General features: G+C 42.9%; 1 protein-coding gene across 3 annotated transcripts in view; it reads left to right on the top strand.

Moving 5' to 3' along the window:
* Positions 1-1,700: 1,700 nt before the first annotated feature.
* The window catches only part of LOC115145059 (importin-13-like), a 62,015-nt gene continuing 39,639 nt past the window's right edge, over positions 1,701-24,076 (top strand). The window contains exons 1-2 of one of the 3 annotated variants that reach the window (XM_029686291.2): positions 1,702-1,947; positions 4,255-4,342. In XM_029686291.2, coding sequence (XP_029542151.1) covers positions 4,274-4,342 — 69 coding nt within the window. In that variant the 5' untranslated portion in view covers positions 1,702-1,947; positions 4,255-4,273. Of the gene's footprint in view, positions 1,948-3,804; positions 4,343-24,076 lie in introns of those variants that run through there. The other 2 variants (XM_029686292.2, XM_065003106.1) reach the window with 2 other exon arrangements.

Below are 24,076 nucleotides of genomic sequence, written 5' to 3'. Positions count from 1 at the left end.
TCCCCAGTGCCGGCAGCACTCATGCAGCCCCAGACCACGACACTCCCACCACCATGCTTGACTGTAGGCAAGACACACTTGTCTTTGTACTCCTCACCTGGTTGCCGGCACACACACTTGACACCATCTGAACCAAATAAGTTTATCTTGGTCTCATCAGACCACAGGACATGGTTCCAGTAATCCATGTCCTTAGTCTGCTTGTCTACAGCAAACTGTTTGCGGGCTTTCTTGTGCCTCATCTTTAGAAGAGGCTTCCTTCTGGGACAACAGCCATGCAGACCAATTTGATGCAGTGTACGGCGTATGGTCTGAGCACAGACAGGCTGACCCCCCACCCCTTCAAACTCTGCAGCAATGCTGGCAGCACTCATACTTCTATTTCCGAAAGACAACCTCTGGATATGACGCTGAGCACGTGCACTCAACTTCTTTGGTCGACCATGGCGAGGCCTGTTCTGAGTGGAACCTGTCCAGTTAAACCGCTGTATGGTCTTGGCCACCGTGCTGCAGCTCAGTTTCAGGGTCTTGGCAATCTTCTTATAGCCCAGGCCATCTTTATGTAGAGCAACAATTATTTTTTTCAGATCCTCAGAGAGTTCTTTGCCATGAGGTGCCATGTTGAACTTCCAGTGACCAGTCAGTGTGAGGGAGTGTGAGAGCGATGACACCAAATGTAACACACCTGCTCCCCATTCACACCTGAGACCTTGTAACACTAACGAGTCACATGACACCAGGGAGGGAAAATGGCTAAATGGGCCCAATTTGGACATTTTCCCTTAGGGGTGTACTCACTTTTGTTGCCAGCGGTTTAGACATTAATGGCTGTGTGTTGAGTTATTTTGAGGGGACAGCAAATTTACACTGTTATCCAAGCTGTACACTCACTACTTTACATTGTAGCAAAGTGTCATTTCTTCAGTGTTGTCACATGAAAAGATATACTCAAATATTTACAAAAATGTGAGTGGTGAACTCACTTTTGTGATATACTGTAGATATTCCATTAACAATCTGCTGTTTCCAGCTACAATAGTCATTTACAACGTTAACAATGTCTACACTGTATTTCTGGTCAATTTGATGTTATTTTAATTGACCATTTTTTTTTATTTTCTTTCAAAAACAAGGACATTGCTAAGTGACCCCACACTTTTGAATGGTAGTATATATATATATATATATCCCTCCAGCAGGTGGCAGTTTTTCGTTGAAAGGAGCAAGGAGTTTTTGCATGAAGGTCAGTGAGAGAGTGTCGAATTTTGTCAACCAAAAAATGAATGGCTTATTTGCCTACGTGAGGTTTATTTGATCCAATAGAAGATTCGTAATGCTTAAGTTGTTTCGAGTGTACTGACGTTAATAGGACACGTGACATCCCGGCAACTTTGGAGAAAAAAAGGCTATATCAGAGTTTTCGAGATGGTATGCATATTCATACTCTGAGGCCAGCATAGCGTCTCTCTCCATTGAATACAGGTGGATGACGTTAACAACCCTCATCGAATATTCAATATAGTATTACAATAATGAGATGTATCGACCAATCCAAATAAAGCATATGTGGGAGCAAGACAGCCTGCAGTGCCTCGCATTGTTAGGGCGGAGAGACATGTAACTTGTCAGTACATCCATATTTTTTGCGATGACATAGCAGAGCGTTTTACTGTAATAAAAATGTATGCAATGTTTTCAAACAGCCCCAAAGAGGCAACGTTGCACTGTAAAACCAGTCTACAAAGCGACGAGAACAAATAGACTAGGAACCCCATCAACCTCTCGGCTTGCCAAATGCAAGCAACGTCGGATAGGTTGAATTGCCAGATTTAAGTTACCTCTGGTTCGTTCAGCCATCCACATGGGGAAATGATATAGCAGATGGCTATATCAGCCGACAGGGCCACAAAAAGAATTCAACTCATGAAGTGTCACAGTTGCCTGCCGGTATGTGCACCCATTTTTTTTTTTTTACGTTTTACAGCACATTTTCTGCAATTCTACACATTTTGCCATAGGGTGAAAGTAAAGGGAAGACATGTTTGCAGTTTTTAAAATGATATCTGAGTGGGACTGACTAATACAATCAATGGGGACCCCCAGCCAGTAATTCGACCATGATAACACGTTTAGATAGCTGGTCGCTAAAATAATTTAACAATCTAAAAAATGTTAGCTGACATTGGCTAATTGCTGATGCACAATAACAATTTGAAATTGCACCTTCAGTATTCTACTATTGTAACTTGCAACAAACAGTACGTTGTGTTTTTGTCCTCCGGTGGCTAGCTAGCTAAAATGGTTCATTTCCTAAATTAGCCATGGATGGAGATAGGGATTTGGACATGTGGTTTTACTTCATTCTCTGTACTGGTCAATGATTATAACGGCGATTCTGATCCAACCATAAATTCATACATTGTGCCCCTGGCCTGAGGATGGAAGTTCAATATGTAGCTAGATGTAGAAGGCTAATGTTAACTAGCTGGCTAATCGTTGCCCCTGAAAAGGAAGTTAGGCTAGCGAGTAAGCATTTTAGCCAGGTAGTCTAGGACAACAAAAAATAAAAGCGTGTTTTGTATGACAGTCATAGACCGTTTCGGCAACATGAATGAGAGGAGGATGGCATTGGCATTTCTCTACAAGTAGTGTGAGTCAACATGTTTTTTCTACTTACGCGCACACACACAGAAATTAGTACTATGGACAGTCACATGATATTTAACTTACATGGATTGGACTAAATTGTTTTAGGAACATAGTTGTCACTGTATTAGACTAAGCATAGGTGATTTGATGATGATGATGAAATATTGAAGTTGAAATGGTGCTGGAATAGTGGAGCCAGCTCCTGTTTTCTTTGTGACTTGTGGTAACTCTCGGGGCTCTACATCAATAGTTGTTTAGTAGTTCGAAAATATCGGAAACATTAACTTGATTGACTATTCTGTAGGTCATGTAACTGTTTGTTACATGCACTATGCTTTGTGGACTCCCCTGGACCGATGTTGCTCTCCGGTTTTGTGATGAAACAAAGGTGTGGTTGAATTTATGCTGCCACGGTTTCTTCTTATTGTCTCGGCCTTTAGGCCTATATATCACGGTGGCAAGGCATATGAACTAACAGGTTAAAGAGCAAACAATGCAATTATCACAACACATAGGTTGTAATATGGCCGTTCCCCCCTGGCTTGGCTTCCCCAGTGATTTTACCCAAGCACAGCAACTGGTGTGTTAGCTGTGGAAGTGCCCATGGTGCTGGAGATCAGAGGTGTCCGGTGAGAGAAAGGCAGGTTGAGGTTGCCAGGGTCAGAGTAGTACAGAATGTATTGTATGCTGAGGCAGTGAAGAGAGTAGTAGAGGGAGATCGGTACAGGGTGAGGGATCCTGAGAGGATCCCTGTGAGTAGGCAGAGGCCAATAGAGAGTGGTAGGAATAATAATGTGATTCAGTAAGGTGGGTTGCTTCGCATTCATAGCTATGGTTGTCAACTGTACTACTGAAATGGAACATAAGTCACAGAAAATAGAGGTTGTGGTGGCAGTGGGAGAGAGATACTTGGGATTTTGAAGTTTTACTGTAGAAGAGTTCCAAAGAGTGTTGAGTGGTAGTGTTCTGTCTCCCAGGCCCTTGGCCTGGTGTAGGATTAAATAGTGGAATGGCGGTAGTGTTTTTTTAATGAGGCTATTAGTTGCCAGGGTAATTTTTCATTTTTCTCAATTTTGTATGACCAAAGATCTTTTTAACCTCACCACGGAATATGGATTGCACAGTAGGTGGCAGCATACACCTTTCACATTTTTTTTGCGGACCGCCATAACTATAGAAGAAGAAGATAATTTATACCAGCGTCGTAGCAAAGACACCGCGACTATATACTGGATATCTAGCAACAAATAGCTACCACCAATTTCTTATGCTATCGCATGTTTGGATGTTAATGACTTCTATCGTCAGCTAAGGACAGGTTTAGCTAGCTAGGTTGTTTTTACACATACATTTCCAATAGGGTATCGAGATGCTAACTAGCTAATGTCATCAAGCCATAAATTGTGACCCCCAGACATACAGAAGAATCGGGGCTCACTGAGGCCGGTCAGTCAGCTTGCTAACAGTGTTTTGCTACGGAAGCTAACACAGAATAGCCAGCCATCCAAATCGTGGACAATTGATTAGTACCGCATTCTGTAGCTAGCTAGCTTGAGAGACAGACAGCTAGCTAGCTAAAGAAGCACGTCTTTCATTTATTGACAGACCGGCCGGTTGGGCTAACATGGAGACATCGGGGAGAATAGCAACCACGCCAGACGCCCTCGACTTCACAGTGGAAAACGTGGAGAAGGTAAGAATCTTAGTGTATGGACACATTCTCCAATCAAGCATGTAGAATCATACTAATAATCACAATATCAAATGTGTGTGTAGCCTATGTGGGTCTCTAATGTATTTATATGGGGTAACGTTAGCTATGATGGTGGCGGGTCTAGCTACAACATACTGTGTATCATGACGTGAATTAACAGCTACTAGATAGAAAGCTACTTAACAGTGGTGCCACAAACGCGTTGTATTTTGTCCCTGCAGCTGAATATTTCACAATTAGCAAGTCTGCGTTCTGTCCTTGCTTACTATTACCCTGACTAATCTAAACCAATATGACTGGAGGGCTTAATTGTTGTCTCTCTGTGTAGTTGACTGTAAGGATAATACATCCATCCTCTGTCCTCCTCTAACCCGTCTGTGTGAGACACTACATCATCCAAACCACTCTTGAGTCTTAATAAGGTTGTTGTGATCGAATGTAGGCTAGAAGAGAAGGGTGTTGTGGAGTGTTTTGTGAATATACTGCAGAATATCAAAACCACAGTAGATCTGAAACTGTGGTCTTTGGTTTAGAAGTCTAGAATGGGAATCAGAAGGAGAAGCAAGGCACTCTTCATAGTGTTTGAAATGCCTTTTTATTTCTGACATGAGGTGTTTCAGTGTGGTCTTTGTCAGAGAATGAGACATGGGAAACCATCACAATGTTTTAAATCAATGAAATGTAATTTCTCTGATAATGTCATTTCTAGTAGGCTATGTAGTGTTACATCTTCCTAACGTCTCATACACACACTATCCATTCCTCTTCATCTGTCACTGACTGACAAGTGGTAGGATTCATCATCAGTAGCCTATTTTTTAAAATCTAAAAGCTGTTTTAATGAATGCACAGAGGCTTGTGTGTGGTCCGACTGTATATTCCACCACAGGGAGCACCCGGTTTTGATAGGCACGATTAACAGTAGCTGGCAGGTCCGACTCGCTTGCTTACAGCTGCACTAGTGTCGGACAGGCTTCCTGTGTAGATTAGGACACAGAGTGGCTGGCAAAAGATAATGGCTTGGAAAACGTACCATTAATCCAGGGATGACAAATGTGTTGTACTCAGTATTGTGCTATTATTTTCCTTCCTTCACTCAGTTCTTATTTTTTGTTTGATTATTTTTGTTCTTTTAAGTGTAGACAGACCTGCTGCTGTGATTTTCACACAATATTATGCCACCAGCCAACTGTCTGTCTCTCTCGTGTCTGTGTCTCTCTTGTCTGTGTCTCTCTTGTCTGTGTCTCTTGTCTGTGTCTTGTGTCTCTCTTGTCTGTGTCTCTCTTGTCTGTCCTAATGAGAAATATAAAATGTGTGTGTGTTACAGTCCATTACTGGCTAACTGCTGTGCAGTGAAAGTCTCAGCTAATGACTAGTCGGCTGGGCTAAGAGTTGTCAGAGGGGGGCGGAGGGGGAGAGAGAAATATGCAGACTATTCTGATACTGGAGGTCATTATAGCCACCAGCCAACTTTCTCCATCTGTCTTCTAAGGTGTGCATGTGTGCGCAAGGGTGGCGTTAGAGTTGAGAAATCAGCATTTTCAAAAAGCAGACCATAAAAAATACACTTTTTGCACAATATCACCTGCATGTTTTTTTGCTGTTAGTGCATTCGGAAAGTATTCAGACCCCTCAACTTTTCCCACATTTTGTTACATTACAGTCATACTCTAAAATGGATTAAATATATATTTTTTAAATCTTCATCAATGTACACACAATACCCCATACTGACAAAGTGAAACAGGTTTTTCGAAATTGTCAAATGTATTAAAAATAAAAACAGATGCCTTATTTACATAAGTATTCCGACCCTTTGCTATGAGACTCGAAATTGAGCTCACGTGCATCCTGTTTCCATTGATCATTCTTGAGATTTTTCTACAACTTGATTGGAGTCCACCTGTGTTAAATTCAATTAATTGGACATGATTTTGAAAGGCACACGCCTGTCTATATAAGGTCCCGTAATTGACAGTGCATGTCAGAGCAAAAACCAAGCAATGAGGTCGAAGGAATTGTCTGTAGAGTTCCGAGACAGGATTGGGTCGATGGACAGGTCTGGGGAAGGGTACCAAAAAATGTCTGCAGCATTGAAGTTCCCCAAGAACACAGTGGCCTCCATCATTCTTAAATGGAAGAAGTTTGGAACCACCAAGACTCTTCCTAGAGCTGGGCGCCCAGCCAAACTGAGCAATCGTGGGAGAAGGGCCTTGGTCAGGGAGGTGACCAAGAACCTGATGGTCACTCTGATAGAGTTCCTCTGTGGAGATGGTTGTCCTTCTGGAAGGTTCTCCCATCTCTGCAGCGCTCCACCAATCAGACCTTTATGGTAGAATGGCCAGACGGAAGCCATTCCACATGACATCCCGCTTGGAGTTTTCCAAAAGGCACCTGAAAGGACTCTGACTATGAGTAACAAGATTCTCAGGTCTGATGAAACCAATATTGAACTATTTGGATTGATCTCAAAGTACTGAGTAAAGGGTCTGAATACTTATGTAAATATGATTCTTCATTTCATTTTTCATTTCTAAAAACTTGTTTTTGCTTTTTCCTTATGCGCATTGTGTGTAGATTGATGAGGGGGAAACCCAAACACTATTTGGCTAGCAGCCACACAAGTAAATGAGCTTATAATGAAAAGGCAAGGGAGTTTTTGCAAAAGTGATATATGGCCGTCATATTTCAAATGTTTATCATAGAAAGAATGTAGCATTTTCCCAATTTTTTGCTTGAAGTTAATCTTGTTACCAGAGAAGTGTACAGGAGAAATGTAGCTACACAGTCAGAGCGCTGTCTGCTGATAGAATGCTCGTTCGTGAATCAGAGTGAAGAAGTGCAACTGAAGCACAAAATTATTCCCATGCCGAGCAGAAATGACAGAGGCATCTTAGATCTGCGTTTACAAAAAGTAAGATATTTGTAATGCGCGCTCTTTTTTTTTTTTTCTGCGTGAGAAATGCAGAATTCTGAGCTAACGTGTGTGTCTGAGTCTGACAGGTTTCTGTAATGAATCTCCATGTTGCTGGGTGGCCAGGGATAGGCTTGGGCAGTATACTGTATCGGGGTATTTAAACAAAAAATTTAATATTTATAACTACTTTTTAAGTAAATACCTGTCAACTTGTGCAATATGTTAGATGAAAAGATTGTTCTTCATCTTACCTGTCTCACACTTTTTCATAATGAAGCCTCCCAGAAGTACGGTCACGTGGTGTTTGTTTAAAAGTGTACAACACCAGAGACCGGAGACTTGAGTCGCTCACTGTTGTGCAGCACATGCCAGGTGATCTAGTTACAGTTTGGAATTCACAGCTAAATGTTTGCCAGCTAGATATCTTACAACTATTACATTAACTGTCTAAAGTGTGTTATTTTTATTTAACCTTTATTTAACTAGGCAAGTCAGTTGAGAACATTCTTATTTATAATGATGGCCTACTCCGGCCAAACCCAGGCGACGCTGGGCCAATTGTGTGCCGCCCTATGGGACTCCCAATCACAGCCAGATGTGATGCAGCCTGGTTTCAAACCAGGGACTGCAGTGACGCTTCTTGCACTGAAATGCTGTGCATTATACCGCTGTGCCACTCGGCTAAATGCTCTGCTGTTGTGCATTTGGTTTGCTAATTTAGTAGCTAGTTAGCTATCTAGCTTAGGGCTGGGGGGTATACCGTATTTTCTGATATACCGGTATTGATTCACTGACCAGTTTGGGTTTTTACTTTACCTTCTTTAACAGTATTTTAATGTTTGGTTTGTTAAATGTAATACACCGTGTCTAACATCCATTTTTATAGTTTACTTTGCTACTTGAGTCATCGCGCGCTCTCTCTCTCTCTCATGCCGCTTTCCACACAGACCTAGCCCCGCCCCTGTCTCTTAAGGAGCGCATTTGTTGTTCCCCGACCAAGAGACACTTGCGTTCAGTCTGCATGGTCAATACAGCACATGCAACAATGTTGATGACAATGATCCTGTCTTCACTTTGCTTCTTAATATAAATCCACTAGCGTTCTGTAATTGCACTGTTAGTTTGTTTCTTACATCTGCAAACCGATAGTCTTTTCTTTACAAGTTGGTCCTAAATCTTGTTATCGCTGGCTAGCTAATTAGCTATACAGGCAGCTAATACCAGTGATGGTGTAGCGCTAAATCAGCATGTGTGTGCAACAGTATCTTCTAAATCAAAGAGGAATATGCAAATTGTGAATATGTTAGCTACATGAAGTAGCTAAGAGAGAACATTCAATGTAGCCAAATATTATCGTGTCCCACAGGAAACAACACTTTGGTTCCAACCCTGTTACAATAACTCCTCCCTGGCATTTTCATCCATTGTCATGTCAAACAACACTGTATTCAAAGTGCCCACTATTATATTCGAACTATGAATTAGAATAATCATTCTATTTCTATTATTCCAAGTGTTTTGAGCTAAATCGGAAGTCAAATCGAAATTATAACAACTGTGCCCCATTTCAGGAAACTAGGCGTATGTCGCAGGTCACGATCTCACAGGATAGCCGTTTGAATGTAAAAAATGTTTTTATCAAAGCACGTTTTTGGGGGAGAAATGCTTTCTCAAACATTTGAACTTTCACGTGCCTTTAATAACAAACTTGTATGCCATCTGTAAATACGAATACAATTGTTAAATTACGAGCCTAGTTAGGTTAGCCACAGAAAAATGCAGCAACCTTCCCGCTAGCCACGGTTGGCTGAGATAACGAGTGGGCTGGAAATGCCGACAGATAAGTTTGGATTGAGCTGGTCACTATGTCTAGGTAATCCTGTCTAACGTATCTTTTTTAAAGATACTGTGTATTAAAACTGCATAAGTGATGCTCTCCACTTTCTGGAGGACTGAGTTTTGAAATCATCAGTGGAATTCGAGTATGATAGCTTCAGGATTACATCTTCAAACTAAGGGCAACCATGAATGATGTTTTGGGTAAGATAGTCAGGCTAGCTACATTATCAGATATTACATGTTTCTATTGTTGACAAAGAACCATTTACTTGGCTAGCTATAGCTTAATGTTAGTTAGATAACATTGAACCTAGTTGGTTAGCTACCTGCAGATTTATGCAGGGTAGTAACGTTGTGATTATGGTTCATTGTTTATCTAGCTAGCTACATGTCTTAACAAAATAGTCTACTATGGAACCATTTCGGGTGCATTCGGAAATTGTCTGGCCGTCTCCTCCGATTTCAGAGCACTCTCATTTGAGTGTGCCAGAGAGCTCAGAATAAATGATGAATTTATGAACGCTCAACACCTGTTGAATATGGCTGGTGTCAATGATCTCATCGGCCAGGGAGTCAGCTGTGCGCTCTGAATGCAAAACGCTCTGAATTTTCGAACAGACAATCTGACAGCACAGTTGCAATCACCAACGATCTGGATAACATAACAGCCTAACCAGCTCTACTAGGACGAGTAGTAATCAGTGAGCTGTTCTCTCTCTCTCACTTAGATGTCTGGAATAGAGGTTGACTGATTATGATTTTTCAACGCTGATACCAATTATTGCAGGACCAAAAAAGCAGATACAGATTAATCGTCCGTTTAAAAAAAAAAATGTATTTTTATTTATTTGTAATAATGACAATTACACTAATGCTGAATGAACACTTATTTTAACCTAAAATAATACATCAATAAAATAAATAATGAAACATGTTCAATTTGGTTTAAATAATGCAAAAACGAAGTGTTGGAGAAGAAAGTAAAAGTGCAATATGTGCCATGTAAGAAAGCTAACGTTTAAGTTCCTTGCTCTGAACATGAGAACATATGAAAGCTGGTGGTTCCTTTTAACATGAGACTTCAATATTCCAAGGTAAGAGGTTTTAGGTTGTAGTTAATATAGTATTTATAGGACTATTCCTCTCTATACCATTTGTATTTCATATACCTTTGACTATTGGATGTTCTTATAGGCCCTAGTATTGCCAGTGTAACAGTATAGCTTCCGTCCCTCTCCTCGCCCCTACCTGGGCTCAAACCAGGAACACATTGACAACAGCCACACACTCGAAGCATCGTTACCCATCGCTCCCCTTGCACCGCAAGGGGAATAACTACTCCAAATCTAAAAGTGAGTGACGTTTGAAACAATATTAGCGCACACCCAGCTAACTAGCTAGCCATTTCACATTGGTTACACCAGCCATTAGGCTGATAGGCTTGAAGTCATAAACAGCGCTGTGCTTGCGAAGAGCTGCTGGCAAAACGCACGAAAGTGCTGTTTGAATGAATGATTACGGACCTGCTGCTGCTCAGTCAGACTGCTCTATCAAATCAGACTTAATTGTAACATAATAACACACAGAAATACGAAGCCTTTGGTCATTAATATGGTCGAATCCGGAAACTATAATTTTGAAAACAAAAGTTTATTATTTCAATGGAGTACGGAACCGTTCTGTATTTTATCTAACGGGTGGCATCCCCAAGTCTAAATATTCTTGTTACATTGCACAACCTTCAATGTTATGTCATAATTACATAAAATTCTGGCAAATTAGTTCGCAATGAGCCAGGCAGCCTAACTGATGCATATACCCTGACTCTGCGTGCAATGAACGCAAGAGAAATGACACAATTTCACCTGGTTAATATTGCCGGCTAAACTGGATTAGTAGTTATAACTAGTGATTATGATTGATTGTTTTTTAAGATACGTTTAATGCTAGCTAGCAATTTACCTTGGCTTCTACTGCATTCGCGTAACAGGCAGGCTCCTCGTGGAGTGCAAAGGTTAGAGCGTTGGACTAGTTAACTGTACGGTTGCAAGATTGGATCCCCTGAGCAGACAAGATGAAAATCTGTCGTTTTGCCCCTGAATAAGGCAGTTAACCCACAGTTCTTAGGCAATCATTGAAAATAAGAATGTGTTCTTATCTGACTTGCCTAGTTAAATAAAGGTATAAAAAATATATATATGTATTTTTTAATCGCAAATTGGCGCCCCAAAATTCCGATTTCCGATTGTTATGAAAACTTGAAATCGGCCCTAATTCATGGGCCATTCCGATTTAATCGGTCGACCTCTAGTCTGGAAGTAGCTAGCAAGTTAGCTTGGGTGCTTGACTGCTGTTAGTACATTTCGGGTCAACCTTTAAAGAGATGGTTGTGGCTTAAGAGGGTGTGCACGATGCTAAATGGGTGTAGACAAAGGTCTCTCCAATATTAGTACCAAAACATTCATAGGCCATTTTCTCAAAAGTGAGTTTACAAGTTTATCAACATTCTAAGCAAAATTACTTTCCCATTGTTCCTCAACTGTAGTAGTGTATAATATTCAATTTTGTGTCTCTGAGCCTCTTTTATCCACTTTTATCCAATGTAAAAAATATTTTTAAAAATAAAAAAAAACCACACAACTTCAAATTTTGCTACATAAGACCGATTTTGAGCCGGTCGGTCACATTGGGTTAAAAAAAAAGAGACTAGATTGGTGTCCTATATCGTGCAGTCCTATGTGGCAGTGTGGAAATGATCTCAAATGAGTGCAGAAATTGCTGGAATTTTTAGACTTTTTTTTTTTATGCTGTTTAATTAAACTTCAATCAGAATGGAGAAAGCCCCATTGAAATCAATTACAATGTATGTCTTGCCACCCTAGGGTCACGCACTACTCATAAAGCAAATGTAGAACTTATTTTTATTCCTTGATATGTAGTCCATATCGCTCAGCCCTAATCTAGCTAAGTGCTTAGATTCTTACAAAATCAAGCTTCGCTTGGTAACAGGAGAGATTCCCCTCCTGGATCAAGAGCCTTGCTGTGTAGTTGTTGTCTGTGCAGGAAACTGTGAGCAGCATTTTGAGTTACTTGTATAACTATGAGTCGGGATGTCTGTCCTGCAAATACTGTAGTTTCAGTGAGAGACCTAACTTTTATATGTTAGAATTGCTAACCTTCGGATCTCAGATGCTCAGTGGGAATGGAAAATAGCACTCCTTATGTTCTATGCCGGTATTACCGAATGTTTCAAGGTCAGTATGAAGGTATGACATTCTGAATTACCGCCCAAGCTTAGCCAGTGACCAGCACCAGAGGAGAGGGGGGATGTTGGAGGGGAGATGGGGTTGGGTGAGACAGAGAAAAAAAGCTGTTGCTGCATAGAAGCAGAGATGACGTGATGAGCTGGAGGATAGGGGGGGGGGGGGGGGGGTTATAGTGTCTGTGACACTGACGGTAAAGGAGGGAGGATGGGAAGTGCAGGGGAAATGGCTTTTCCCTGATAGAACACAGATGACGAGGGTGAGGGAGGGAGAGGAATAAAGGTGTTTTTAAATAGATGCTGGTGGCCCCTTATCATTAGTTTTGTCTGTTTTACACTATTTTAAAGCTAGTGTCAATAATTGTGTTGTAGCTTCCTCTATTGGTCTCCTCATCTCCTCACCATCCTCTCATCCTCTCCTTTATCTGCTCTGAATAGGGATAAATAGAAAGGTGAAAGCGAAGTCGTTGACCGGAGGGAGAGCTGTTCAGGTATATACCTTGTCCCCCAGTACGTAACTCTATTAGCCGAGTTAAACGCACATGCAAACATCTCTTTAGTGTCCTAAAGCTAAATTTTGCTACCCATAAGTGGTTAAGCAGCGTCCGTGTCATGGAGAGGTTGGTCCCTGGCTCTATCTTGGTACCAGCAGTACAATAGCTTTTTTCCTAACTGTATGTTCCTAGCACAATCCCTTTGTCCTCCTGACTGTGTGTACATCTGGGCATATATATATTTTTTTATATATAAAAGCACTCCAGCCGGCGACAGGTGAGGAGGGTGGTGGAATGTGGTTGGTTGCAGTCTAATTTCTTTATGTGGTGGAGGGAGAGACCATGATGCTTGTGAATTTTCAGTTCTGGCTGGGTCACTCAAGGACATTCAGAGACTTGACCAGAAGCCACTCCTGCGTTGTGAACCTTCGCCCCCCCAGTCTGAGGTCCTGAGCGCTCTGAAGCAGGTTTTCAACAAGGATCTCTCTGTAGTTTGTTCCGTTCATCCTTCCTGACTAGTCTCCCAGTCCCTGCCGCTGAAAAACATCCCCACAGCATGATGCTGCCACCACCATGCTTCACCGTCGGGATGGTATTGGTCAGGTGATGAGCGGTGCCTGGTTTCCTCCAGACGTGATGCTTGGCATTAAGGCCAAAGAGTTACATTTGGTTTAATCAGACCAGAGAATCTTGCTTCTCATGGTCTGTGAGTCCTTTAGGTGCTTTTTTGGCAAACTCCAAGTGGGCTGTTATGTGCCGTTTTTACTGATGAGTGGCATCTGTCTGGCCACTCTACCATAAAGGTCTGATTGGTGGAGTTCTGCAGAGATGGGAGGACCTTTCAGAATCACAACAATCTCCACAGAGGAGCTCTGTCAGAGTGACCATCGGGTTCTTGGTTACCTCCCTGACCAAGGCCCTTCTCCCCCGATTGCTCAGTTTGACTGGGAGGCCAGCTCTAGGAAGAGTCTTGGTGGTTCCAAACTTCTTCCATTTAAGAATGATGTAGTCCACTGTGTTTTTGGGGACCTTCAATGCTGCATACATTTTTTGGTAGCCTTCCCCAGACCTATGCCTCGACACAATCCTGTCTCGGAGCTCTACAGACAATTCCTTCGACCTCATGGCTTGGCTTTTGCTCTGACATGCTCTGTCAACTGTGGGACATTATATTGACAGGTGTGTGCCTATCCATATCATGTCCAATCAATTGACTTTACCACAGATGGACTCCAATAAAGGTGTTGGAACATTTCAAGGATGATTAATGGAAACGATGCACGTGAGCTCAATTTTGAGTCTCATAAGCAAGGGGTCTGAAAATGTATGTAAACAAGGTAATTCTGTTATTTTTTATTTTTAATACATTTGCTAAAATGTCTTAACCTGTTTTTGCTTTGTCATTATGGGGTATTGTGTGTAGATTGAGGAAATAATTGCATTTAATCCATTTTAGAAATAAGGCTGTAACGTAACTACATATCATTTACATTTACATTTAAGTCATTTAGCAGACGCTCTTATCCAGAGCGACCTACATATGTAGGAAGTGAGGTGTTCTGAATACTTTCCGATTGCATTGTAGGTATTGAAGTATAGGCCTAAATAAGTTATGGTATTAAAACTAAATAGCATGCACTCCTAGGCCTACAGGTTGATTGTGGTTATACAAGGCTGCTATAGTATGCCTACAAATGATAATGACATTACTTACTATAATAATGAGGATCATAATAATAATAGTAATAATAATAACAATAGAGAGATCTAGAAAAAGCAGGGTTATTGTTTGGAAAACTGTAAATAATCTCTAAATAATACCAAATGAAGTGTAAAGCCTTTATTGCAATTGCCGAGGTTGTGAAATGTTTTCTCCGACATGTGGTTGCGTGAGGCTTTGACGCTCATGGAATCAGTAGGCTTATTAAACAGTCAAACGGGCAACAGGAGCTTTCTTATTTCTGTAGATGTATTTGAGGGTTTATAAAGCCAGGCACATTTAACAGTTAAGCTATTGATTATAGACCTAATTAAGTTGGTTTCCTCTCTCCTCATTTTTCTTAGACAATTAAAGGCAAGGGCTGTTTTCATTTTCTAAATCTGCTGCTGCCTCTGCCGATTTGTTCTCAACACCAATATGCTGGTTAACTTTGCTATTATGCACATTGCAACATGGTCTAGGAAAAGGCATCAATTCAACAGCGCACTGATGTGTTTCAGGACAGCGACCGCTATCCAACAAGCGAGAAAGAGTATCTGTTAAAGAATATTGTTTTTATTGGTGTTGCACTATTGTTCCTACATAATATAACTATATACAATTTCATGTCTTAGACGGATGGACTGTGCCACCCCCACAGCCTCCACAATGGATTAGTCCATTCTGACAGACAAGTTTTAGACAGTTGTCTTGTACACCATAATTATTATTATTGTGTTTTGCTGCTCAACTAAATAGATCTCGGTCGACCAACAGCCTATTGACCAAACAGTCGACTAAATGAGGTCAGCCTTAATATAATTTCATCCCTGGCATAACAAGTGCACAGGCCAGTAGGCTTTGCAAGTTCACTGTCACGCAGCATTGCCCGAGAGGAAAGACAGCTTCACGACAGGCAGGGATGCACCTTTACAGCAAACGTCTCTACCTCAAATGGTTTAAAAAAATCCGAACTATACAAGCTACCTTTTTTCTTCCTGTGGATTTGATATAATTTCACAAACCATGTCGCTGGCCGTTTTTAAACTAATCCCCGGCCGATAATTATGGTTTGATAACGAACTAGGTTGTTCAGTCATGTTACCTATCTAGCTAACAATCTAGTAACTTGGCACTAGGACTAGGGAAATTTGATTGGCACTGGAAGGAAGGAAATGTGTCTGCTGATATTCTTTTAAAGGTAGGATTCATATAGGCCTAATGTAAGCCTAAACTATATCAAAAATCTATCTCTTTCTGGTGCTTCTTACATTCTGTTTGCTGCCTCATGTTTTAAACGTTGAGCAGTGTGTGTGTTTGTTGGAGAGAGTGGTGTGTGTTTGTGATAGAGGGAGACCATGGGTGTTAGAACTGAAGAGTAAAGGTTTTATACTGTTTTCCCCTTATTGCAACAGTGACATGCCAATCATTATCCATGTATATTCATTCCTCCTATTCATTCCAAATCACAGGTAGGTTTTTGCAAATATGAGCAAATATGCCATACTATGTATTATTCTATTATAGTGAACAGTGTGAAGGTAAATTCAATGTGTTGAGTCGAAATGTGAAAATCAGTGACAGTTTTTTTGTGTAGAACATGCGCATAACGTTTAGAAAATGTGAAAAAGTGTCGGGGGGAAGGGGCAAACAGGATGCTAGGCCACTCCCCCGTAGTATCGCAATACCTGGCCTGGTATCGTATCGTTAGTAAAATGTTGGTATCTTGACAACCCTATATGTAACTGTATTGACTCCCCCCAAATTTGAGCTCTTAAGCAAAAAATGTTGAATCCTTGGGATCTGGATATTTTTCTCAGTGGTGTAAAGTAAAAATACTTGAAAGTACTACTTAGGTCGTTTTTTGGGGTACCTGTACTTTTTATATTTTTGACTACTTTTACTCCACTCCATTTCTAAAGACAATAATGTACTTTTTACTTCTTACATTTTCCCCTAACACCCAAAAGTACTCGTTACATTTTGAATGCTAATTAGGACAGGAAAATGGTCTAATTTACACAATTATCAAGAGAACATCCCATGTCATCCCTACTGCCTCTGATCTGGCAGACTCACTAAACATTTGTAAATGTCTGAGTGTTGAACTGTGCCCCTGGCTATCTGTAAATAAATAAATTTAAAAAACTTTAAAAAATTGTCTGGTTTGCTTAATATATATATAAATAACGTGTATTTGGCAGTTGGAGCGATCTGGTCGCATCCGCGCTTCGGTCTGCAGGTTGTATAACTTTTTCATTACATTTCATTACATTTCATTATAGTACAACGGTCTGATTTGTCTAATCTTAGCAATTTCCTCTTAGCTAGCTACATAGTCGTCGTTGTATCAAAGATAATTGCGTAATTATCGTATTTCGTCGTCTCCTATCTGTCCAACACGTTCACCGTCTACCGTAGCACTGTAGTACTATCACACTCAACTGATTGATTAGTGTAGTGTTAGCTAGCTACATAGCTAGCTACATAGTTGTCTTTGCTGTCTTCGTATCCAAGATAATTGTGTAGCTTAGAGTGTGGAGTCTTAGAGTGATAATTGCGTTATTATCGTATTTCGTCGCCCTCCTATCTGCCTAGCAGCTAGCATACGTTCACCGGCTACCGTAGCACTGTAGTAACTATCACACTCAACCGAACGACTTGATTAGTGTAGTATTAGATAGCTACATAGTTGTCTTTGCTGTCTTCGTATCCAAGATAATTGTGTAGTTTAGAGTGTGTAGTCTTAGAGTGATTATCTTAATTCACCGAGGTTAGCTAGCCAGCTATTTTGTCGTCCTTAACGTAGGAGACACTCCTAGCTAGCCAATAGCCAGCCAACGTCTACTGAATAGAACTTTCGCATTCCGGTCGCATTCCGCTTCGCTCCACAGGTAGTATCACATTTTCATTTAATTTCATTACAGTCCCAACGGTGTGATTTGTTTGATCGTAGCTAGCTACATAGCTAGCTACATAGCCGTCTTTGTTTCAAAGATAATTGTGTAGTCTAGAGCGATTTTCTAGGTTAGCTAGCCAGCTATTGTCGTTCTCCTAACGCAACGTAACGTAACCAACACTGCTAGCTAGCCAGCTAGCTCCCGAAAAGCAGCATTGTAGAAACTTCACACTCAACGGTACGACTTGATTAGGTAGTGTCAACAACGCAGCTAGCCTACCCCAGCAGTACTCTATCATTTTAATCATTTTAGTCAATTAGATTCTTGCTACGTAAGCTTAACTTTCTGAACATTCGAGACGTGTAGTCCACTTGTCATTCCAATCTCCTCTGCATTAGCGTAGCCTCTTCTCTAGCCTGTCAACTATGTGTCTGTCTATCCCTGTTCTCTCCTCTCTGCACAGACCATACAAACGCTCCACACCGCATGGCCGCAGCCACCCTAATCTGGTGGTCCCAGCGCGCACGACCCACGTGGAGTTCCAGGTCTCCGGTAGCCTCTGGAACTGCCGATCTGCGGCCAACAAGGCAGAGTTCATCTCAGCCTATGTCTCCCTCCAGTCCCTCGACTTCTTGGCTCTGACGGAAACATGGATCACCACAGACAACACCGCTACTCCTACTGCTCTCTCTTCGTCCGCCCACGTGCTCTCGCACACCCCGAGAGCTTCTGGTCAGCGGGGTGGTGGCACCGGGATCCTCATCTCTCCCAAGTGGTCATTCTCTCTTTCTCCCCTTACCCATCTGTCTATCGCCTCCTTTGAATTCCATGCTGTCACAGTTACCAGCCCTTTCAAGCTTAACATCCTTATCATTTATCGCCCTCCAGGTTCCTCGGAGAGTTCATCAATGAGCTTGATGCCTTGATAAGCTCCTTTCCTGAGGACGGCTCACCTCTCACAGTTCTGGGCGACTTTAACCTCCCCACGTCTACCTTTGACTCATTCCTCTCTGCCTCCTTCTTTCCACTCCTCTCCTCTTTTGACCTCACCCTCTCACCTTCCCCCTACTCACAAGGCAGGCAATACGCTCGACCTCATCTTTACTAGATGCTGTTCCTCCACTAACCTCATTGCAACTCCCCTCCAAGTCTCCGACCACTACCTTGTATCCTTTTCCCTCTCGCTCTCATCCAACACTTCCCACACTGCCCCTACTCGGATGGTATCGCGCCGTCCCAACCTTCGCTCTCTCTCCCCGCTACTCTCTCCTCTTCCATCCTATCATCTCTTCCCTCTGTTCAAACCTTCTCCAACCTATCTCCTGATTCTGCCTCCTCAACCCTCCTCTCCTCCCTTTCTGCATCCTTTGACTCTCTATGTCCCCTATCCTCCAGGCCGGCTCGGTCCTCCCCTCCCGCTCCGTGGCTCGACGACTCATTGCGAGCTCACAGAACAGGGCTCCGGGCAGCCGAGCGGAAATGGAGGAAAACTCGCCTCCCTGCAGACCTGGCATCCTTTCACTCCCTCCTCTCTACATTTTCCTCCTCTGTCTCTGCTGCTAAAGCCACTTTCTACCACTCTAAATTCCAAGCATCTGCCTCTAACCCTAGGAAGCTCTTTGCCACCTTCTCCTCCCTCTTGAATCCCCCTCCCCCCCTCCTCCCTCTCTGTCAACCATTTTGAAAAGAAGGTCGACGACATCCGATCCTCGCTTGCTAAGTCAAACGACACCGCTGGTTCTGCTCACACTGCCCTACCCTGTGCTCTGACCTCTTTCTCCCCTCTCTCTCCAGATGACACACGGCCGGCCGCCCAACAACCTGCCCGCTTGACCCTATCCCCTCCTCTCTTCTCCAGACCATCTCCGGTGACCTTCTCCCTTACCTCACCTCGCTCATCAACTCATCCCTGACCGCTGGCTACGTCCCTCCCGTCTTCAAGAGAGCGAGAGTTGCACCCCTTCTGAAAAAACCTACACTCGATCCCTCCATGTCAACAACTACAGACCAGTATCCCTTCTTTCTTTTCTCTCCAAAACTCTTGAACGTGCCGTCCTGGCCAGCTCTCCCGCTATCTCTCTCAGAATGACCTTCTTGATCCAAATCAGTCAGGTTTCAAGACTAGTCATTCAACTGAGACTGCTCTTCTCTGTATCACGGAGGCGCTCCGCACTGCTAAAGCTAACTCTCTCCTCTGCTCTCATCCTTCTAGACCTATCGGCTGCCTTCGATACTGTGAACCATCAGATCCTCCTCTCCACCCTCTCCGAGTTGGGCATCTCCGGCGCGGCCCACGCTTGGATTGCGTCCTACCTGACAGGTCGCTCCTACCAGGTGGCGTGGCGAGAATCCGTCTCCTCACCACGTGCTCTCACCACTGGTGTCCCCAGGGCTCTGTTCTAGGCCCTCTCCTATTCTCGCTATACACCAAGTCACTTGGCTCTGTCATAACCTCACATGGTCTCTCCTATCATTGCTATGCAGACGACACACAATTAATCTTCTCCTTTCCCCCTTCTGACGACCAGGTGGCGATCGCATCTCTGCATGTCTGGCAGACATATCAGTGTGGATGACGGATCATCACCTCAAGCTGAACCTCGGCAAGACGGAGCTGCTCTTCCTCCCGGGAAGGACTGCCCGTTCCATGATCTCGCCATCACGGTTGACAACTCCATTGTGTCCTCGTCCCAGAGCGCTAAGAACCTTGGCGTGATCCTGGACAACACCCTGTCGTTCTCAAATAACATCAAGGCGGTGGCCCGTTCCTGTAGGTTCATGCTCTACAACATCCGCAGAGTACGACCCTGCCTTTAACCAGGCACTTGTCATCTCCCGTCTGGATTACTGCAACTCGCTGTTGGCTGGGCTCCCTGCCTGTGCCATTAAACCCCTACAACTCATCCAGAACGCCGCAGCCCGTCTGGTGTTCAACCTTCCCAAGTTCTCTCCGTCACCCCGCTCCTCCGCTCTCTCCACTGGCTTCCAGTTGAAGCTCGCATCCGCTACAAGACCATGGTGCTTGCCTACGGAGCTGTGAGGGGAACGGCACCTCACTACCTCCAGGCTCTGATCAGGCCCTACACCCAAACAAGGGCACTGCGTTCATCCACCTCTGGCCTGCTCGCCTCCCTACCACTGAGGAAGTACAGTTCCCGCTCAGCCCAGTCAAAACTGTTCGCTGCTCTGGCCCCCAATGGTGGAACAAACTCCCTCACGACGCCAGGACAGCGGAGTCAATCACCACCTTCCGGAGACACCTGAAACCCCACCTCTTTAAGGAATACCTAGGATAGGATAAAGTAATCCTTCTCCCCTCCCCCCTTAAAAGACCTAGATGCACTATTGTAAAGTGGCTGTTCCACTGGATGTCATAAGGTGAAAGCACCAATTTGTAAGTCGCTCTGGATAAGAGCGTCTGCTAAATGACTTAAATGTAAATGTAAGACATTTTAAATACTTTTGATACTTAACTTTTAAAACAATATACTTTTAGACTTTTACTCAAGTAGTATTTTACTAGGTGACTTACTTTGACCTAAGTAATTTAAGTTATCTATCTTTTACTCAAATATGAAAATTGGGTACTTTTTCCACTTGGTTGGCTGCTCTATGTACTTGTGGGAAACACTAGAGAGACTCGAGGCTATTTCAGACATGACTGATATGAGAGGTAGAGCACTTCCAGTTGACAGAATAAGGCATGGCGTCAGTTCTCTCTCCCTTATCGATTGTTTATTATTTTAGTGCATGGGGCTAGTACCTTATCTCATATCTGATGTCATCAATCTTCTCGATGGCAACCACATAATGATCATTCCGTGTATGTGTGTGTGTGATGACAGGTTGTTTTATTGTTGCTGACGAGAGTGTGAACTGTCGTTGTTTTCTGTCTAAATTGGTAACATGGGATTAGTATTTGTTTTTTATATCTCTGCGCAGACAGTCAACAACCACCCACACCCCTACAAACGACCCTACACACACATATGCGCGCGCACACACACACACACACACACACACACTGTCCCCGCTTCATTCATCAAATCTCCTACTTCCTCTGCTTGTTATTTAATCTACATTTTACATCATGAATATTAATATGAACAGTTATGATATAAGAGGACATGGATCTAATCAATAATGATGTTCAGTCAGTATCCTGTCCTTCAAGAAGAGTCTCTGGGCATGCCTCTCTGTCCCCTACGAGTACAGAAGTGAAAACAGAACACAGACGGTACATCATAGTAGCTTCAATGGATACCAAACTCAGATCTGCTGTGTGACTCATGCATATATTAGCCTACTGAGCTAAAGCTTAGTCGCTAGATCTGGGAGTTACAATGAGTCTTCAGGTCTCAGTCAAGGATACACAACACAGTTTACTGAACCTACTACATAAACATATAGGCTATCTGCACCCTCACAGTACCAGAGTTAGGAGCAGATTTACTATGTGGCCGGTTACACCTGCGCAATATTTGCATACTGCTCCCCAGAGGGAGTACCCAATGGAAGGCAAACTACTAGGACAAAACCTTGGTTAACAGACAACCTGCATGTGATGGACTGATAAACATGAATCTGTCTATTTTATTACTCAGAAAATAGCAGGTGCTGTCTCTCTCACTATGCTATTTTCTGGGACACTGTGGACTGACCGGCTATTCAATGCAACAACTGCCTACTTACGGAAGACAATTGGACTGAGCTGTCTACCCTAAGCAAACAAATCTCAGTGTTGCACAATTTGCTGGGGAAACCAGTACGTCCACCTATCTTCTGCCAAAACAGCAGTCATGAGTCATGACAGCAGTAAAAGTCCATGTGACAGTTGAGTCATGGTAATCTCCTTTTATGTAGTCTGGACATGAGTCAGTAGTACCCAACTATCGAGCAACCATCAGGTCTCTAATGGCCTGGTGCTCAGCGCTCTTTTGTCCCTCTAACGCAGGCCTGGTCAAAGGCTGGCCTGGGAGCCGTATGCGGCCCGTGACCTAATTCAATATGGCCCGCGGAATCAGGCTCAGATCACATAGAATTTGCCATAGTAAAGTTATGAAAAATGTATTTGTTATTCAAATGAAAAGCGCAATGAATACTCGCCTTTGTGTAATAATTTAACTCCCACCACTTGTGGAAGATTTATTTTGAAGGCACGTATAAATAACAACTGCAAGAGGACAGACCGTGACTGACAGGCTGACACACACACACACACACACACACGTCACAGTTACAAATGGTAGCTAGCTAGAAATTGCGCAATTTCTCAAATATTTACAAGAAAAGGAAACTAGACTGATTTGTAGGGTGTTCCAGCAAGATGTATTGCCAGGTGTATGGTGTTTCCTCCGACACATTGTTGTGGCTGGCTTCCGGGTTAAGCGGGCATTGTGTCAAGAAGCAATGCGGCTTGGTTGGGTTGTGTTTCGGAGGACGCACAGCTCTCAACCTTAGCCTCTCCCGAGGCCGTACGGGAGTTGCAGCGATGAGACGACTGTAACTAGTAATTGGATACCACAAAATAATTTTTCTGCATTGCATTATTCATCAGGGAGTGTTCTGAAAATGAGCCATGTTGTGGATACAGTCACTAAAGTGGTAAACTTCTTCATAAGAGCAAAATCTTTTAACCACCGGCAGTTTGTCTCACTGTTAGAAGAGACATTCAGATCATGCAGCTCTCCCCTACCACACAAACGTGAGATGGCTGAGTTTGGGGAAGGTGCTTAAAAGGGCGTGAGACCTGAAGTCGGAGATGGCTGAGTTTTTGCAAATCAAAGGAAAATATGTGGATTTCCCTCAACTGCAACATAAAGAATGGTTGTCTGATTTTGCCTTCACCGTGGACATCATGGCCCTAATGAATGAACTGAATTACCAACTGCAAGGGAAGGGCCTTTTTGCACATCAGATGTACAGCCTTGTCAAAGCCTTCGAGGGAAAATTACTCCTTGACTTGCCAAGTAGAAGCCAACAATCTCACCCACCTTCCGACACTACTAGTCTGTTCCCTATCAGATGACCCGCGGGGGAAGTATACATCGCTGCTGCGTGCTTTGAACGATGAGTTTTCTCGTCGGTTTGAGTATTTTAAAGTGTTGGGAAATGACACTTTCACCTTCAATGTGGATAACGCTCCCACTGACCTGCAACTTGAGCTTATCGATCTTCAGTCTGATGCAGTGATTTGAGAACTATTCAAAACAATGTCACTGAGGTTCTATGCATCTCTCGATGAACAAAACTTTCCAAAGATTAGGAGTCCTGCTCAGATGATGTTTTTTACTGTTTGGGTCAACCTATGTATGTGAACAGACATTTTCAGTGATGAAATATAACAAGTCAAGACACAGATCATCTCTTACTGACTCTCACCTCTCAGCAATCCTGCGCGTAGCGATGTCAAACTATACCTGACTTCACTGCTCTAGACAATGCCAATCAGAGACTTCACTCCTCACACTGATTGAGTAGTTTAAATGTTATGTTGAGCCCTCTCTTTCTTGTTTTTTTTTTGCGCGTACCTGTTAAGATTTCTGTACTTTTCCCTCCGTGTAGTTCATTGCATGTTTAATAATGAAAATACCTACCAAAAA

This window comes from Oncorhynchus nerka, linkage group LG17 (assembly GCF_034236695.1).
Source record: "Oncorhynchus nerka isolate Pitt River linkage group LG17, Oner_Uvic_2.0, whole genome shotgun sequence".
Taxonomy (NCBI): Eukaryota; Metazoa; Chordata; class Actinopteri; order Salmoniformes; family Salmonidae; genus Oncorhynchus; species Oncorhynchus nerka.
Note: the sequence above shows the minus strand (reverse complement) of the source record. Positions and strands in the feature narration are given on the sequence as shown.